This window comes from Falco cherrug (assembly GCF_023634085.1).
Source record: "Falco cherrug isolate bFalChe1 chromosome W unlocalized genomic scaffold, bFalChe1.pri SUPER_W_unloc_1, whole genome shotgun sequence".
NCBI lineage: Eukaryota > Metazoa > Chordata > Aves > Falconiformes > Falconidae > Falco > Falco cherrug.
The window spans coordinates 13,104,502-13,124,436 of NW_026599288.1; the positions used below are offsets into that span (position 1 = coordinate 13,104,502).

Below are 19,935 nucleotides of genomic sequence, written 5' to 3' on the forward strand. Positions count from 1 at the left end.
TTTTTCTAAAGGCTTTTAGAGCTTGAGAATTCAGTGAAGTCTTTAAAGAAGTTCATGTGCATTTGCACCATTCAAGGTTTTTCTTGTAAGTTTTTGTTCCAATGTGAGCTTCTTTCACTCTGTCTTTTGAATCTTGGTTCCTGTTACATTATTGGGTAGCAATAGGAACAGTCAAATTCATACTCAAGTTTATTGTAGGTTGTTAGTTACTTTCAGATTTTACTAGTAAGTAGTCATTTAGGACCTCGTATCTTGTGTGGAGAAGTGCATGGAAACAGCCAGCTGTCATTGAGAAGAAGAGATACCTGTCGCTGTTCTTTTAACAGATGCTGCTGGATTCGGACAGTTGCATCTGCCTTTTGCTTCTCTTGAATTTTATTTTCAAATGTCCTTGTATGACCTAGACTACTATTTACAGTGAGATTTACAGATTTACAGTGACTATCAAATATTTTTAGACACATTGTGTGACTCAAGTCCTAAGCGATAGTAGAAACTTGTTATTCCTGGACAAGCAGCTGGGTTACTGGGATTTTGTACTGCACTGGGAAAAAGAAGGTGCTTTCTGTGCCTTCCTCATTTGAGTGTTTTGTGGCACCAAATACTTTCAGTGTCCCTAGCCAGCCACTCCAGTCTAATTAGTCCTTATTTTAGTTCACATTTGGCTATTTTGGGGCTTCAGGTCTAAGTAATAATGCTGTAAAGTACAGTGAGAGTGGCATCTCCTGTACCAACCCCAGAGGGCAGTACCCAAGACAGTTTGGCTGACTACAATATTTAATCCTGATATCAAATGAAGCCAATTTATAGAAATTATCTTAGTTTCATAGAAAGGAGAGTATTTCCTTTTTGATCTATGCTCTTCCAGTACCTGCACAAAACACTAGGCTACTTCTAAATTTTTGGCCTAGGTTAACATCAGAATTTGGTACAACATGGAACACATGCAGGATCGTGCAAAAATTGTCACCAGCACAAGTCATTTCCTATGAGCATTGTCACGAGGGAGGGAAGACACAGTCACTCAATATGAGTGATCAGCAGACTTTCTTTATTGTACCTTACAGTCACCTTTTATGCCTTGTTATAATTAGCTCATACATATTACAAAAGTTAAGCTCATTATTGGTTAGTTGCCTAAATACCAAGCCCGCCCCTAGTTTCTCTTCTGTAGTTATCTGTTCCCACCTGCAACATTCTTTTCCCACCGCGATCTTCCTGTTATTGTGTAACTTTTGCTTTACTTCAGATAAGCTGAGAGCGATGTGCATTTTTGTCCAGCCAGCTGGACTATGTCTATGTGACCCTTTTCAGCTAGCCAGTTATCCACAGAGCATCAGCTGAGAAATCGCTAGGACCTCATGGTTTGCTGATGTCAGTTCATCCCAACTCTTTCAGGTCTTCTCCTTGCTCATTCCCAGCAGCAGCCATGGTAGTTGCTTACCTCCTTAATCTATGTTCATCAGCAATTAACAAATGTTTGTGACTGTTGAAGAGCTTTTCATTGATTTCACTGTGAGTCAAAGAGATTGTCTGGTATCATTCAATGGATATGCCTATGGTTTTGTTTCTGTACTGTCTCCTAGCTGCAGCTCTTGAATATTGAGTGCTTTAATGGGCAGTGTTATGCCATAAGATAACTTTTATAAGTAAATGTATTGGGTCTGGCTGGAATAGAGGTAACTTTCCCCATAGCAGCCCTCATAGCACTGTGCTTTGTAGTTGTAGCTAGAAGGGTGTTGAGAGCACACTAATGTTTTGGCTACTGCTGAGCATCTACCAGGCCAGACATTTCATCAGAGAAAGTTATCAGGTCGGTCAAGTATGACTCCCCCTTGATGAATCCATGTTGACTACTCCTCATGACTGTCTTGTCTTTCATGCACCTGGAAGTTGTTCCCAGGATTAGCTGTTCCGTCACCTTCCCAGGGTGAGGCTGACCAGCCTGTAGTTCCCTGGGTCCTCCTTCTTACCCTTTTTGAAGAGAAAAGTAGCATTTGCTTTCCTCTACTCTTTATGCACTTCTCCCAATCACCATGATTTTTCAAAGGTTATTGAGAGTGGCCTCACAATGACATTTGCCTACTCCCTCAGAGCTCATGGGTGCATCCCATCAGGGCCCATGCACTTATGTACATCCTTTTTGCTTACGTATTCCCTAACCTGATCCTCTTCCACCAAGGGTATGTCTTCCTTGCTCCAGACTTTCCCCCTGGTCTCTGGGGTCTGGGATTCCTGAAGGCTGGTCTTGCTAGTACAGACTGAGGCTGTCTTGGTTTTGGCAAAGGCAACATTAAGTACCTCAGCCTTTTCCATGTCCTATGTCATCAGGTCCCCTGTCTCATTCAGCAGTGGGCCTGTATTTTCCCCAGTCTTCCTTTTGCCAGCTATGTACTTACAGAAGCCCTTTTTGTTGTCTTTGACATCCCTTGCCAGATTCAATTCCAGTTGGGAATTCCAGCTTTCCTAACCTCAGCCCTGCATGCTTGGACAATGTCTCCATATTCCTCCCAGGTTACCCATCCTTGCTTCCACCCTCTGCAGGCTTCCTTTTTGTGCTTGAGTTTGGCCAGGAGCTCCTTGCTCATCCAGGCAGGCCTCTTGGCATTTTTGCCCAACTTCCTGCTCGTTGGGATGAACTGCTCTTGAGCTTGGGGGAGGTAACCCTCCAATATTAACCATTTCTTGGGCCCCTCTTCCCTCCAGGGCCTTATCCCTTGGGACGCTTCCAAGCAGATCCCTGAAGAGGCCAGAGTCAGCTCTCCTCAAGTTCAGGGTTGTGAGCTTGCTTTTTACCCTCCTCCCAGGATCCTGAACTCCACCATCTTTTGGTCACCACAGTCAGGGCTGCCTTTGTCCTTCATATCCCCAACGAGCCCCTCCTTGTTGGTCAGTAGGAGGTCCAGCAGAGCACCTCTCCTCATTGGCTTCTCTATCACTGGGGTGAGGAAGTTTTATCAATGCACTCCAGGAACCTCCTAGATTGCTCATACCCTGCTGTGTTGTCCCTCCAGCAGATATCGTGGTGGTTGAAGTCCCCAGTGAGGACCAGGGCCTGCTAACATGAGGCTGCTCCTATCTGTCTGTAGAGGGCCTCATCCATTTGTTCTTCCTGGTCAGGTGCCCACTACAATGCCACCCTTACCCGTCTCCTCTTCAGGCCTTACCCATAAGCTTTCAGTCTGCTCATCAGCCCTCCCCAGGCAGGGCTCCATGCATTCCAGCTGTTCTCACATAAAGGGCAGCTTGCCCTCATGGAGAGTACCCAGACACAATCTTATTGAAAGTATTACTGCATGGACTTTTAAATCATAGAATGGTTTGGGCTGGAAGGGACCTTAAAGATCATCTAATTCCAACCCCATGCCATGGGCAGGGATGTGTTCCACTAGCCCAGGTTGCTCAAAGCCACATCCAACCTGGCCTTGAACACTTCCAGGGATGGGTCATCCACAACTTCTCTGGGCAGTCTGTGCCATTGCCTCACCGCCCTCACAGTAAAGAATTTCTTTCTAATATCTAATCTAAATCTATCCTCTTTCAGTTTAAAGCCATTCCCCCTTGTCCTATCACTACATGCCCTTGTAAAAAGTCTGTCCCCATCCTTCTTATAAGCCCCCTTTAGGTATTGAAAGGTTTCTGTAAGGTCTGCCCGGAGCCTTCTCTTCTCCAGGCTGAACAACCCCAACTGTCTCAGCCTTTCTTCATAGGAGAGGTGCTCCAGCACTCTGACCATCTTTGTGGCCCTCCTCTGGACCTGTTCCAACAGGTCCATGTCCTTCTTCTGTTGGAGGTCCCAGATCTGAATGCAGTACTCCAGGTGGGGTCTCACAAGAGCAGAGCAGAGGGGAAGAATCTCCTCCTTCAACCTACTGGCCACACTTCTTTTGATGCACCCCAGGATTCAGTTGGCTTTCTGGGCTGCAAGCACACATTGTCAGACCATGTTGAGCTTTTGGTCCACCAGCACCCTCAATTCCTTCTCCTTGGGGCTGCTCTCAATCCATTCTCTGCCCAGCCTGTATTGGTACTGGGGGATTACCCTAATCCACGTGCAGGACCTTGCACTTGGCCTTGTTGAACTTCATGAGATTCACTCAGGCCTACCTCTCGGCTGTCAGTGTCCCTCTGGACAGCATCCCTTCCCTCCAGTGCATCAACCACACCACTCAGCTTGGTGTCATTGGCAAACTTGCTGAGGGTGCGCTGAATCCCAGAATCCATGGTGCCAACAAAGATGTTGAACAGCACTGGTCCCAGTACCGACCTCTGAGGAATGCCACTCATCGCTGATCTCCTCTTGGACATTGAGCTGTTGACCACAGCTCTTTGCATGCAACCATCAAGCTAATTCCTTATCCACTGAGTGATCCATCCATCAAATCCATGTGTCTCCAGTTTAGAGACAAGGATGTTGTGTGGGACAGTGTCAAATGCTTTGCACAAGTCCAGGTAGATGACATCAATCTCTCTTCCCTCATCTGTCAGTGCTGTAACCCCATCATAGAAGGCCACCAAATTTGTCAGGCATGACTTGCCCTTAGTGAAGCCATGTTAGCTGTCACCAATCACCTCCTAATTTTCCATTGTGCCTTAGCATAGTTTCCAGGAGGATCTGCTCCATTAAGATAATGGCACCGAGGTGAGACTGACTGGCCTGTATTTTCCCATGTCTTCCTTTTTTCCCTTTTTAAAAATGGAGGTTATGTTTCCCCTTTTCCAGTCAATGGGAACTTCACTGGACTGCCATGACTTCTCAAACATGATGAATAGTGGCTTAGCCACTTCGTGTGCCACTTCCCTCAGGACCTGCAGATGCATCTCATCAGGTCCCACGGACTTGTGCACCTTCAGGACGAAGAGGGTCCCCCGTGGAGAGTCGGCCAAGTCACGACAATCACACCAATATGGCTACATGCCGTGCTCCCTTTATTAAACAGGTCATATTTATAACTTAAACCGACCGCTCACCTGACTTTACACACAGGTGATTGGATAAAAGTCTCTGGCCACGCGGGCGTCCGTGTGGCTGACCGGTGAGCATGCTGCAGGCGCCTGATCAGAGTGTACCGATGAGAGTGTGTGGATTTCGCGGTTCCCAGGACTTGCTCTGCACCTGGCTTCTTGTTTGTGCACAGCTTGTTTTCTTTCTCCCACTGCTTGTTCCCAGGACAATTTAAAGTTGCTCTGCAGTTTCAACTAACAGGCCTGGGTTGTCCAACCTGGACAATGGTAACATATGTCCTCGGTCCTTTAAAAATTCCTCTACATATCCCCCTTTTTCTTTTTGGACAACCCATGTCTGTTTCACAGTAGATGTTAAACCTTTCTTCAAACAAGAAAATAAACAGCCAAAAATTCAAAACGTTACAACAGTGATTATAACAATGCGTATTCCTTCCATCAATAACGACTTTAACCAACCTGTTATCCCCAATCCTCTCAACCATTCATCGAAGGGATTATCATCAGCAAGAATATGCTTCATGTTTCCCTGCAGTTGTGACAACTCCTTGTGCATAGATATGGAATGATCGGAAAGGTTCATACAACACATCCCTTCAAAATCCTCACAACCGTGTCCATGTGCTAATAACAAAAAATCTATTGCAGCTCTATTTTGTAATGTAGCATAGCTAACACTATCTACATCAAGCAATAACAAACTTAAAATCTGTGATGTAAGATTAAATTGTTTCTCTCCTCAACATGCTAACCTTCGTATATTCTTAGCATGTAATGCTGCCATTTGGACTCAGACATGTACCATTCTGATTGGAAGTCAGATTCACTGCTTTAACATTCCAAAAACCATCAAAATTTGTTTCATTCACTTGCAGGGGAATACAAATTAAACAAGTTCTAAAGGGGTTGTCTGCCTGTTGCAGATTTAAACAAGTCTGTTATTCCCGTGATATTTGCCCATGTCACCCATATGTTTGTCCTAGGCAAGATGTCAATAATACTTTGGCCTATAGATAAAAAATTCATCAAGACCATAAACCAAGTCCACCACTCAAACATGTTTACTCCCATAATTTCCACATTTTTTTCTCTCTCTCTCTTTTTTTTTTTTTTTTTTTACATATTCCACCCAACAAATCTGTGCTTTCACAGATTCACAGATTCTGATGATGTATACTGTCTCCAATCAGTATGGTATTGCACTAGTCGTATGTTTTCTCTTGCTTCATGCCCGGTTACTAATCAAACGTACAGTACTTTGGCTTACAGTACCATTTTACCCCACATAGCATACACTGGCATAATACCCGTGGTTTACATCCCTTACAACATAGACAGTTTATTCCGTCTGCTCGCTCTGAGTCTTCTCTTCCGTCTTCTGATCTTGACATACAGGTCGCACAAACTTGCTAGGGACCCATATAGGTCCTTTATCTGTGGAGATACAAAAATAACCTCTACCGATAAATAACACCAGATTAGGTCCTTCCCATACGCCTGAAGCCATATTTTTATACAAAACATTCAAACCAGGAACTGTAGTTGTTTGGTTCCCTCACGCTGTTTGGTGATGTATAACAACAGGTGGTCCCTCTCTACCCTCCCTAAGGGAGAGATAGTTTAAGGTAAACAACACCTTAGTCAACCGTTTAGTTATGTCTATATCCTGCGATACTTTCTGTCTCTGAAGATAATCCTTCAGGGTACGGTTTGCCCTTTCAACAACTGCTTGCCCCGTTGGGGAGTGAGGAATCCCTTTAATGTGTTTAATTCCCCAAGTTGTCATAAACCTAGCGACTCGTTGACTACTATACGCTGGACCATTGTCTGTCTTAATTTCTACAGGTACTCCCACGACAGCAAAACAAGACATTAAGTGTCTCTCCACATGTAATGCCTTTTCACCGGTTTGTGCAGTGGCCCATATAAAGTGAGAATAGGTGTCAATTGTGACATGCACATACTTAAGCTTCCCAAAGTCAGGTACATGTGTTACGTCCATTTGCCAAACCTGAAGTGCCCTCAGACCTTTTGGGTTAGTGCCCACCCCTAAACCAGGTCCATGATGACTACATTGAGGACAGGAGCAAACAATGCCCTTTGCATCTGCTATGGGTATTTGATACTGTCGATGTAAAGACTTTGCATTTTGATGAAACATCTCATGGCTGTTACGAGCTTCTTCAAACTTATTTGTTGCCAGACAGCTGACTGCTTCATCAGCTCTAGCATTACCTTCGCCCAAACCAACGGTCCACTGATGACTTCTAATATGCATAATACAAAATTCATGTTTTCTCTCTCAAAGAATACTACGCAGTTGTATAAACATTTCACCAAGATGTTGGTTCCTTAGATGGTCTTGAACCTGATCTTCTCCTATAATGGGTGGTTCTTTATTCTCCCAGTCTCTGCCTTCTGCGACTTGGGTGGTGTGGTTGGAGCACTTGTCTGTGAAGTCAGAGGCAAAAAAGTCATTGAGTACTTCAGCCTTCTCCATGTCCTGGGTAACCAGGTGTCCCATTTCCTTCTGGAGAGGGCCCACATTTTCCCTAGTCTTCCTTTTATCACTGACGTACCTGCAGAAGTTTTTCTTGTTCTCCTTGACATCCCTGGCCAGATTTAATTCCATCAGGTCTTTCTTTCCTTATAGAAATGTAGATGATAGATGTCTTTGTATGTTCTTGCATATGGCTCCTTTGACCAGTTACCCTTAAAGGAGCAGACACACTCCTTCTACATACCCTTACAATGAAGTTGTCAAATCTGGGTCATACTTTATTCTGCACAGACCATCAGTGAAATGAGTATATTTCTACTGGAAATGTATCAAGGCTCTATTGTTACACAAGTTAATGGTAACATAAATGTATAAAAACATGGGAAATATTGTGGATCGGGGTTTATGCTTTAGACAGTAAGTAGTTTAGCTAGGGTGCATGTACATGAGATGGAATCACATAGTTTACTTCAATGTAGACAGTAATTATTAGCAAGTGGAAGAAGCTGTTCATGAGGGTAAGGGACAGTTATTCTTGGAGATACTGAAAATTTCACTGGACAAGGCTCTGAACAGCCTGATCTGATTTGACCTGTTTTGAGCAAGAGTCTCCATCAGTGGAAATATTCAAAACTGGATTGGACAATGCCCTGAGCAACCTGTTCTGGTTGACCCTGCTTGAATGGGGGTGGTAGTGATGGACTAGATGATCTCAAGAGATTTATTCCAACCTCTGTGATTCTGTGATACCATGTGATTCTGAGCAGCATGTTGGGCCAGAGACCACTAGACATCCCTTCCAACCTACATTATTCCATGATCATTTAGCTCCACCCATGACTCCTTCAACAACCTCCATCCAATGCTGTTTTGTTCTTAAGAAGACGGACTAAAAGGTCCTCTGTGAGTCATCTCTCTTAATCCTCAATTGCTCCAGGCTGTGCTGACAGAACAGAGGTCTCGGGCACAAGCAGCCGCTACAGAATCTCACCTGGTTGTTCAGGTGGACTGAGAGTCTTTTTCTGATGCTTTGCACCTGACAAAGCCAAAGATAAAGCACTGTATGATCATGCTTCTCTGCTGGCCAGAGGTTTCATCACCATCTTGAAGCTTGTCACTGTGTTATTCTCCAGCTTCAAGGATAGAGACACTGAGCTTGTCATTGAGTAGTATCATCAGTAAGAGCCACTATGAAATGCGTTACTGCCCAAGGTGTTATGCTCCTTTTTAGTACCTGACTTTCCTGGCATCATCACCTTGGCACTAGGAAATGAGACCCCGGAGCTCTCCATATTCCTTGTCAGATTCTCTGTTGGGATAAGGCTGCAGCAAAACCCTTTCTGTCCCTGGCATGCACGCATCCATGTTGGGCTACTGGAGTCTAAGCCTTCTACTCTGTGATTAGAGGGCTGGTGCCCTCTGCCATTTCACAGCATTAGCTTGAGCAACCTTTCTCACTTGCATGAATCTTATTGGTCTTTCTGGGACTGATTGTCCCTGGAGTTTTTGAGGAGGGCCACCAGCTTGTGCTTACATCTTCATGTGGTTGCAGAGGCTTGCCACAGTCTAGTGGATGTTTTCCATTATCTAAGCACATCACAGGGCTCCTTGCCTATCAGTAGGCCTTGCTGGAGCCAACCTTGGTGGCATGACAACTGTCTTTTGTTGCCCTTAGGTGAAGCATCTGGTCTCAAGCATAGCAGGACAGGCCCTACAAAGGGAAGTAGGCAGCTGTTTAGCACTCACAGAGGACATTCAAAAAACAGCATTAAACAATGCATTAAAAAATCTGGAGGAGAAAATATTAAAGCACTTGACTGGAAAGATTTCTGGAGTTTATTCACTGTGGGAAATATTTTAGGCATTAAATCCTTTTGGTTTATATCTATAATTTTTATGCATCTTGCTTTCCTCCTTGTTTGTTTCTCTGGAAGTTAATAGACCCAAGAACTAACAGCACCTTACACAAACACTGGACAACTGAAAAATATTTGGGCTGCTCTCCATATGCCAGCTTTCGCTAATTCTATTCAACTGCTCCTGTGCTGTTGGTGCTGGCTGGGCTCCAGTAACCAGAGGGTAAATGTCTCCCTGGTATGATTCTGACTGAAAACAAATAGGAAATCCAGAGTAACATCAGACACTAGTTATGGTTAGGTTTAGCACCATGCTTAGGAGCATAGCAGAGGAAGTAATTTATTTATTTTTTTTGAGATGTGCACCACAGAGGTTTACCAGCACTGACACAAAATTTTCTCACCTGCCCTGAGCTTCCCTCTTCCCGATCTAAATCATTGCTTGGAAGAAGAGAATTTTGAAGGTCTGTTTTAATTCATTTCAGTAAGGCTTTTACACATCCAGACAACATAGTGGGGGATGGTTAACATGGCCCTTGTTAACATAATGGATACAAAGGATTGGCACAAGCCACAAATCATCAGCCAGTCTGAGATTAATTGGTTTAAGGAATAATGTTTGAGGATCACAGTCTGCTTACTTCTTGCCATAACTCTTCCAGTGGGCAACACAGCCCCTCCAAGACTGTACACCTCCTGCAGAACAGAGGACCTTCTCTCCTGTTATCAGAGAGAGGACCCAGGCACTCCCTGCAGCTTGGGACTTGGAGAGGTGCTTTTACCATCCAAAGCTTTGTCTGTGTTGAAGCCTCTGCCTTGGTAAGGGCAGCTGCTCCAATAACTGCTGGGGAATCTGCCCTGTGGCATGTTACCACCATACCTGAGACTGTTATGCTGGTACAAATTCAGCTGAAGCACCCTTCTGCACAAACTGCTGCACCTGTTGGCTGTCTGTGAGCTTGCTTCTAGGCCTGGCTCATATTGGCCTCTCCCAAGCACCAGCTAAAAGGGTGCTTTACCCTCTCTAATCAAGGGACAGCTGCAACAGAGGCTCCATGCACCTTGGAGCCTTTTATAGGACTTTCCTTGTGTAGGACTTTTCCTTATCCAATTACTAGATAGCAGATCTGATATAATGTACTCTTTTTTTAAAAAAGGGGAACTAGCATGGTATTTTTATTGTTATGAAGTTGGGTGCCTTTCTGGCCCTTTTTAATTGGAGAGCATTCACTTCGGTTTCATATGTAATCTTCCCACTTGAACACCTTGAGCTCCAGTCCCTTTCCTCCATCTGTGCTAACCCACCAGATCCATTTGAGTTCTGGCACAAAAGATATTTGGTTTTGGCAGTCCTGTGACATCAGTAAAGTTCTTGAATGAAATCTGAGTCCTGGAAAAGTGTTTAGACAAGTTTTTTAAAAGGTCTGTCACAGATATGTTACTGAGCTGCTAATTGTTGATAATAGTCAGCCTACTGTCTTTCTGTGGCTCCACTAGAAAATGATCTTGCAAGTCTTTAAACCTGTGTGGTGGGTTGACCCCAGCTAGCAGCCAAGCACCACAGAGCTGCTCACTCACTTTCCCCTGTAGTGAGATGAGGGAGAGAATAGGAAGAGCAAAAGCAAGAAAAACTGTGTTGAGATAAAGACAATTTAATAAGTGAAGGAAAGAGGGAAAAAACAAGTGATACAAAGGCAGTCACCCACCACCTCCCACCAGCAGACCAATGCCTAGGCACTCTCCAAGCAATGGCTACCTTGGAGGACCAAACCTCCGTTTTTTTATTGCTGAGCATGACGTTCTATGGCATGGAATATCCCTTTGGTCAGTTTGGGTTAGCTGTCTCAGCTGTGTCCCCTCCCAGCCTCTTGCCCACCCCCAGCCTAGTCACTGGAGGGGTAAAGTGGGAAATAGAAAAGGCCTTGATGCTGTGCAAGCACTGTTCGGCAATAGCTAAAACAGTGTATTGTAGTGGGTTGACCTTGGGTGGCAGCCAGATGCCCACCCACCCACTCTTACTCCCCCTCCTCAACAGGACAGGAGGATAAAAGAGATGGAAAATTTCATGGGTCAAAGTAAAGACAGGGAGATCACTTACCAATTACCATTATGGGCAGAACAGACTTGACTTGGGGAAAATTAAGTTTATTGCCAATTAAAATAGATTTGGGATAGTGAGAAACAAAGACAAAATTACCGCAACACCTTCTCCCCAACATTTATCAGTGAAGGCTCAACTTCACTCTGTCCCAACTCTTCTACGCCTTCTCCCCTGCAGCATCACAGGAGGGATGGGGAATGAGAGGTTGTGGTTAGTTCATAAGTTCCTCTCTGCTGCACCTTCCTCCTCACACTTTTCCTCTACTCCAGCATGGGTCCTCTCCATAGGCTGCAGTCCTTCAGGGAGTATCCACCTCCTCCACCATGATCTCTCCACAAGCTGCAGGGGAATCTCTGCTCCAGTGCCTGGAATGCACCCTCTCCTTCTCTGACCTTGGTGTCTGCAGAGTTGTTTCTCATAGTTTTTTTTCCCCTCAGTTCTCTCTGCTATGTAGTATTTTGCCCTTTCTTAAATATGTTTCACAGAGGTGCCACCAGCTTCTCTGATGGGCTCAGCACTGTCCAGTGGTGGGTCTGTTTTGGAGCTGGCTGGAACCAGCTGTGTCCGTCACAGGGCAGCTCCAGTCTCTTCTTACAGAGACCACCCCTGCAACTCCCCCACTGCCAAAACCTTGCCATATAAACCAAATACAGTTTTTAACATTGTTTTAGTCACAAATCTAAAACACAGTACCATATAGGCTGCTATGAAGAAAATTAACTCCACCTGAGCCAGACCCAGTACAACCTGCCATGGTTCTTCTGTTTGGTTTTGTTTGTTTGTTTGTTTTCAGGCCTTTTCCATCCTGGCATTGTCTCAAGTTGATTCAGCTTAAGCTTCTCATTCTCCTTCCTTCCCAATTTCCTTCTTGAATTGTATTTATAAAGTAAGCAACCCTCAACATATAGCACTTGAAAGGCTACAGAGCAGCTTCAGTTGTGCTGCAGACTGTGTTTAGTTATTCAAGAGGCCTGTTTATCACTCCAGTGGATACTAGCAGAATCCACAAGTAGTCACATCTTCAGTTAGTTGTGTTTTGTTTTTACTTAACAGCGAGAAAGTGATGAACATGATGACAACAATGACCAAAGTAGTGATAGGGAAGATGGACCTCTAGAAGAGCAAATAGAACGCTTGCAGGAGAGAGTAGAATCAGCACAGAGTGAACAGAAGAATCTTTTCCTTGTTATATTCCAGGTAATGATGGGTGATGTCTTTGCAGCATCATTTGTATTTTAATAATTTTCTTGGGGTGAGTACATGGGAAGGAGTAGATGGGCTTATTCTTATCCAGAATCAAAGAACTGCCTAACTCCCCTAAACAAGAATTGTTTCAGCATCAAGAACTTGAGAAAACAAGTTCTTTTGATAGCATGCAATTTCCTAAACAAAAAAAAGGTATTTTGAATGTAAGTAGTTACTCTACTTAGTGTCTCCTAAATGAAGTATTAATTCTGATATTGCCATTCAAAGCTTCTGTCTGTCAAATGTCCCATGGATTATCTTATCTGAGTCTAGTAACCTATTTTCATCTGAAAAGATTTGCTGAACCAACATTCTATTTGTGTTCTACAGCGTTTCATTATGTTGTTAACTGAACACTTAGTGCGCTGTGAAACTGGTGGGATTGATGTATTTACGCCTTGGTACAAAAGCTGTATAGAGAGGTTGCAGCAAATCTTCCTACAGGTAAGTTTCACTTGGTTTGGAAGGCTTTGGGCAGCTGCTGGAAAGAAAAGCTTACATGATTTGAGAGCTGAGCTTGGTTACTTATTTTTACCAGCTCCGTTAGAACAGACATAGCTGGCATCACCAGTCTTTTTTGGGAACTAGTGTGAGTTTTGACTGTGTCTGTCTCTGGTTTTGACCCCATCTTTGCTACAGACTTGCTAAATGACTGAATGGTGAGCTCCTTGATTTGTTTCTTGCACTGTGAATATAGTGCAAAACAATATTGAGATGTGGTTGTAAATGTAGATTAGTTTTTCTTACCGCATATTATAGTAAGGGTAGAGTCTTGAGAGAACAAGTATACCAAAATAAGTGCCTAACAAGTGGATGAAAATGTTTTAAATTTATGTATCTGATTATAATGAATGCCTATTTAAAAATATAATTTGGAACTCTTGGCAACAGCCAGAGTAGTAGAAAATTATTTGTGTTTACGTGAACATAAATTGTGTTAGAGGATGGGAAGTTGCATGGGATTAATGGCATAATTCCCCCTATGAGTTAGTCTCTACCCTTATCATAAAAATGACTTAATGCTAAAGCAAACATCCTAGCATATCTGTACAGTTGCCTTTACACACTGTTCAGAATCAGGATTAGAACTGAGTAGCTACAGGGAACCCAGTACTTCTCAAAACAGGATTTCAACATACGCTCCATTCTTGCAGTCAACGGTGATTAATGTGTTGTGGAAATTAGATGTGCTTGTTAGTTCTGTGAAAACATTTGATCTGTGATACAATATGTCTTGACTCTTCTGCCTGTTCTTGTGTTTGAAGAGGAATGAAAACAACAAAGGTTTATCTTTTTATCTGCAGCATCACCAGATAATTCAGCAGTACATGGTGACCCTGGAGAACCTCCTGTTTACAGCTGAACTGGACCATCACATACTGGCTGTATTTCAGCAATTTTGTGCTCTGCAAGCCTGAGGATTTTCATGTGTTATCTGCAATATTTAAAACCATTTTTCTTTAATGAGAGAAGCTCACCATGAGGAAAGAGGAAACTCTTTAATTCAGAACAGCTTTTGTGTTCCTATATAAAGCAATACAGTACTCTATTAGTAACTGGTTTAGCATCATAAGTCTTATTAGCTATGACTGATAGAGGATTGATGTGGAATAATGTATGTACTCTTTTAAATTGTCCTTTAATTTGGTTTGAAACTTAACTTTATGATAGTATTTTTGCTTCTTCCCTCTGTCATTTATATGACAATAACAAACAGGTAAAAAAATTACAGAATTGGTTACCTATAACTGTTAAAGTAAATAAATTGCAGAAATGTGAAACAGAATTTCTGGATGTGGCAGAAACACACCTCTTCAGTGAGCAGTTTGATAAGATCTTGGTGGTATGATACAAGAAAAATTACTTAAGTCTGGGTATGTGAAACACTGAGCTTTCAAAATAGTCTAGGGCATGTGGATTTGTCTATTAAACTGACTAGATTATGACAGTTTGAAAGAAATGGTTGACAAACAATTGAAATATGCTTTTTAAATGTATTGTCTGGTGTATTATTACAGTAGCTGCAAACAGCCAGTAGAGAAATTTCATGAAAAATTTTTGAAGGAGACTGATTCTTTTCTTAGTGTGTCTGAAAAAACAAGAATAACCCCAACACTGTTCCCAGCTGGTAAATAATTGAGACCAATCAGAAGCAATCTGTCCTGAATGGGTGTCACATCCCACCAAGAAGGAGGGAGGAGTGACTCAGATTTGATGATTCTCTTGGTTGGAATAGGGTATACACAATACCAGAGGTCCGTAGGTAAACAAAGATTTTTATTCCATAGTCAGTCTCACTGGTAAATAATTGGGTAGCAGAAATGTTTATCGCTTGCCATGTGTATAAAGTTTTATGCCTTGCATTACTTACTAGAAAAAGGTAAAATAAGGTGAGGGGATGGGAGGGAGAAAAAAAGAGAAAAAGAGGTATCACCAGTCCTGGATCCAGCATCAGGCCTGCTGATGGGGGGTGTTTCTTGTAGGAGTGCTCATCCAGAAGTCCCTTCTTTTATTCTTATTCCCCTCCTAAAATGGCACTTGCCTTCCTCTTTTATTCTTATCCTTCAGCGTGGACTGCCTCTTATTAAAATCAGCCTAGCTTGCCATGTCAATTAGCATGCATGCTCCTTACAGGCATGGGGGGAGGCAAGTCTTTTTGGTCTTGAATTGAGCCGGTGGTCATGATGTCCCCCTGCCGCATTTACCTTTCCCCCAGTTACTGCAGATTCCTGCTGACTCCACTGCTTCTGGGGCTATTTTTCACCCTTTGGCAGGCAGTTCCCTCTTATCAGTTTTTAGTTCATACAAAGTAACCTTTTGTTTGATCTTGCATTCCTCGAGTGTTTGAGCCCTTCCTCAGACAGACTCAGGGGATCTCCACCCCTTATTCCCTTAACAAGTTTCATCTCCTGCTGTTGTTCGCACCCTTCTGAGCTTTCCTTGGTATTAGATTGTTTGTTTTTCCAGTTGGTCTCCTACAATGGGGCAGAGTTTCCACTTCAGTATTGCCAAGTACATAAACTTTGGACACCTTGCACACACATTATGGAGGTTGTTTATTCTGTTGGGTTTTTTAGTTTGTAAAGCTGAGCTTGCACCAGATTGGACCTATGAATCAGTACTGATGCTAAAACCTTTTTTGATGTTGATTGTGGATAAACCAAGTGCCCATCTCCTGTGATTCAGTAGCAACTGCTCCATATCAGTTGAATCTGCTTGCTGTTTAATCTCTAAAATGTGAAAGTAGTGTCTGGCTTCCATACTTTCAAAGAGCATTTTAGAGCTGAATTAGGTGGGATTTTGCAAGAAACTTAAACTAGGGACATGTACAACCTGGAAATGTGGTAGCATTATCTTTTGTTTGATAAGTTTGAGTTATGCATGATACTCGAATGCAGAAGGCAAAAATTAATTGTTTGAGCATAGATGTAAACCTTTTGTGTGGTCTGCAGTGATTGGGCACATCTTCAGAATCTTGAATCTGCTACTTTTTTCTTTACCTGTTCTGTGTGATTTGACCAATTCCTCTACTCTTCTAGAGTCAACCTTAATGTGTTTATAAACTTGTTTTATACAAGGTGTTTGTCAGTCATGCACAGACACTTGCTTCAGTCAATGTCATGGATGCCCCCACTCTGAGTGAACAGTACTTTGATTCAGGCATCACCAACATGTAGGTCTGACTGAAATCAGCCCTGCTGTACAAACCTTGAGAATTGTGCTAGGCTATATCTTCTCAGGAACTAAGGAATCTAGGCCATGTCTTATCAGGAGCTAACAGTACCAGCTTGAGCTGGGACTAGACAAAACTACAACTGCTACAGCTGCACTCCTCTACATACACCAAAGGGGGGTTTGACTACAAGTCAATCACTTCACGCTGTAAATATCTGTAGACCCCTCGAGCCCATTGAGCTCTCCTGTACAGCAGCTGGCCGCATGGCAATGATCTCCCCCTTGAGCAGGGGCGCCTCTCATCTCAAGGTTACTCCTTTAGGTTGAGAAACCCCTTACCCAGCATCTGATATCTATAACAAGGTAAGGGACATTTTACATTAGGCCTAAAGGTATATTGTATGCTAGCAACATTTATATATCCAGCTATAGCTTAATTATTAGAAGCATAGTAATCCTAGAATATCAGGTTAGAAGGGACCTTAAGGATCATCTGGTCCAACCTTTCTTGGCAAAAGCACAGTCTAGACAAGATGGCCCAGCACTCTGTCCAGCTGAATATTAAAAGTGTCCAGTGTTGGGGAATCTACCACTTCCCTGGGGAGATTATTCCAATGGCTGATTGTTCTCACTGTGAAAAATTTTCCTTCTATGTCCAATCAGAATCTCCCCAAGAGTAACTTGTACCTATTACCCCTTGTCTTTTCCATGTGACTACTTGTAAAAAGGGAGACTCCATCTTCTTTGTAACCACCCTTTAAATACTGGAAGATAGTGTTAAGGTCTCCCCTAAGCCTTTTTTTCCCAAGGCTGAACAAGCCCAGTTCTCTCAGCCTTCCCTCATATGACAGGCTTCCCAGTCCTTTGAACATCTTTGTGACCCTTCTCTGGACCCTCTCCAGCCTGTCCACATCTTTTTTACATAGTGGGGGCCAAAACTGAACACAGTATTCCAGGTGTGGCCTGACAAGCACTGAGTAGAGTGGGATAATGACTTCTTTATCTCTGCTGGTGATGGCTCTTGTTGATGCAGCCCAGCATCCTGTTGGCTTTCTTTGCTGCAGCAGTACACTGTTCACCCATATGGAGTTTGTTGTCCACCACGACCCCCAGGTCCCTTTCCACAGAGCTGCTCCCCAGCTGGGTGGATCCCAGCCTGTGCTGCACTCCTGAATTATATTTTCCCAGGTGCAAGACCTTGTTGAACTTCATAAGGTTCTTGTTAGCCCACTCTTCCAGCCTATCCAGGTCTTTCTGCGGGGTAGCCCTCCCTTCCGAAATGTCCACTTCCCCACTCAGTTTGGTATCATTGGCAAACTTCATCAGGGTACACTTGATCCCATCATCCAGATCATTTATGAAGATATTAAACAGCGTTTGGCACAATATTGATCCCTGGGGGACCCCACTTGTGACAGGTTGCCAGTTTGAAAAGAAGCTATTTACCACTACTCTGTCTGGGTGTGGCCTGTCAGCTTGTTCCTCACCCACTGCAAGGACCACTTGTCTAGACCATAATGCATCAGTTTCTCTGGGAGAAGGCTGTGGGAAACCATATCAAAAGCCTTGGAGAAATCCAGGTAGACAATGTCCACCACTCACCCCACATCAGCTGAGCAGGTTACTTTGTCATGGAAGATGATCAGGTTTGTCAAGCATGATTTGCCCTTGGTGAATCCATGCTGGCTTTTCCCAATCACGTGCTTCATTTGACTTGTTTATAGCCCCCAGGAGGATTCGTTCCATAACTTTCCCAAGAACAGAAGTAAGACTGATGGGCCTATAGTTTCCTGGATCCTCCTTTAAGCCCTTCTTGTAGATGGGGGTGACATTAGCCTTCTTCCAGTTTTCTGGGATGTCCCCCAATCTCCACGACTTCTCAAAGATTACGGAGAGCAGCCTCGCAATGTCAGTCAGCTTTCTTAACACCCTTGGGTGGTTATTGTCAGGGTCCATCGATTTGTAGGGGTCAAGCTCCTGTAATAGTTCACATATCAACTCTTTCTTCACTGATGGTGGGTCTGTGTTTGCATCAACCTGGATTTTTGTTCCCAAGGCCTGTGGTCCAACAGTACTGGTAAAGACAGAGGTGAAGAAAGTGTTGAGAACTTCTGCCTTTTTGGCATTGTTGGTGACTAGTAAGTAGTAGAGTGTGACAGGTGTCTAATCACTGTCTAAATTATTGTTTAAATCATCATTTAAATAATTGTCAAATAATTTAAATCATTGCCAAATCATTGTCAAATCACTGTTTAATTACCATTCAATTATTGCTTAATCACCATTTGATTACCATTTGTTTTTCATCCAATCATTAATTAATTATCATTTGATCATTGTTTAATCATTAATAAAACCCTGTTAGTTAACCGCACAACAATGACTTCTCTTAATAATTTACCTGCGACAAATTACCCTAGTTTTCTGTAGAAGCATTTAATACAGTACAGAGGTATGAATTGGGATCATAGCCTTTGATTTCCAGTGGGACTGACCAATAAGGGGTTCTCTCATTTTCATTAATGGAGGGGATGTCATTGAATTTAAAGTTGATTTCTCTAAAACTGAGAATGCAATGAAACTTACAGATGTGTAACTTCCTCTCCAAGCTTTTCCATCAAGTAGAAAAACGCTCCTGCTGGGAATATAGCAGCAAATAACTGAGCATGGACAGTGTAATACTAATCACATAATATACAACCAAATTACAGTGCCTTTAAAAATAATCATAATAAAGACCTGTCATAAAAATGTCCATTGAAGCCCCTCTTCGAAGAGGGTCCCCCGTGGAGAGTCGGCCAAGTCACGACAATCACACCAATATGGCTACATGCCGTGCTCCCTTTATTAAACAGGTCATATTTATAACTTAAACCGACCGCTCACCTGACTTTACACACAGGTGATTGGATAAAAGTCTCTGGCCACGTGGGCGTCCCTGTCGCTGATTGGTGAGCATGCTGCAGGCGCCTGATCAGAGTGTGTCGATGAGAGTGTGCTGATTTCGCAGTTCCCAGGACTTGCTCTGCACCTGGCTTCTTGTTTGTGCATAGCTTGTTTTCTTTCTCCCACTGCTTGTTCCCAGGACAATTTAAAGCTACTCTGCAGCTTCAACTAACAGGCCTGGGTTGTCCAACCCAGACAATGGTAACATATGTCCTCGGTCCTTTAAAAATTCCTCTACACCTCTTGTAGAATGTTTTTATCAGTAAGTGTTTTCCTGGTGTTGGTCTTGGTTGTAAGCACTGAAAATAGATGAGGATGTGCTTGACCATGTTCATGTTAGTGGCTATATGACAAGTTATCTGTGTCTGTGGCTTGACAGAACTGCTCTCCTGCAAGGGAGGAGCATTTTTCTTTCCCAGCTGAAGTCCTCTTCAGAGTTGAAAAAGTAGAAAAAGTTCTCATGGTTTTATCAACTACTTGCCTTCTGCTAGTCCATGACAAACCACTCAAATTGGTAACTACACAACAGATTGAAAACTAGTCACAACACAAGTAGTTTCGTTTTACTTTCATACAAAATCTCCTTAAAAGGATACATAGTGAAAATAAAATTAGGGTAACTACATCTTGTTAATTTATGGTTACAT

The 19,935-nt window shown here is 43.0% G+C and overlaps 1 protein-coding gene and 1 long non-coding RNA gene across 2 annotated transcripts in view; one reads left to right on the forward strand and one right to left on the reverse strand.

Annotated features, from left to right (window-relative positions):
* LOC129734931 (nuclear cap-binding protein subunit 1-like) overlaps nucleotides 1–14,129 on the forward strand; it is a 63,925-nt gene extending 49,796 nt beyond the window's left edge. Inside the window, exons 21-23 of the mRNA XM_055700356.1 lie at nucleotides 12,476–12,619; nucleotides 12,998–13,111; nucleotides 13,972–14,129. Of these exons, the coding sequence (XP_055556331.1) occupies nucleotides 12,476–12,619; nucleotides 12,998–13,111; nucleotides 13,972–14,085 (372 nt within the window). The 3' untranslated portion in view covers nucleotides 14,086–14,129. The remainder of the gene's footprint in view (nucleotides 1–12,475; nucleotides 12,620–12,997; nucleotides 13,112–13,971) is intronic.
* On the reverse strand, nucleotides 87–9,274 carry LOC129734941 (uncharacterized). The gene is made up of 2 exons (XR_008730468.1): nucleotides 5,035–9,274; nucleotides 87–5,003 (listed from the first exon to the last, which is right to left on the reverse strand). It is a non-coding gene; the product is annotated as an uncharacterized LOC129734941 (long non-coding RNA).
* Nucleotides 14,130–19,935: the final 5,806 nt, after the last annotated feature.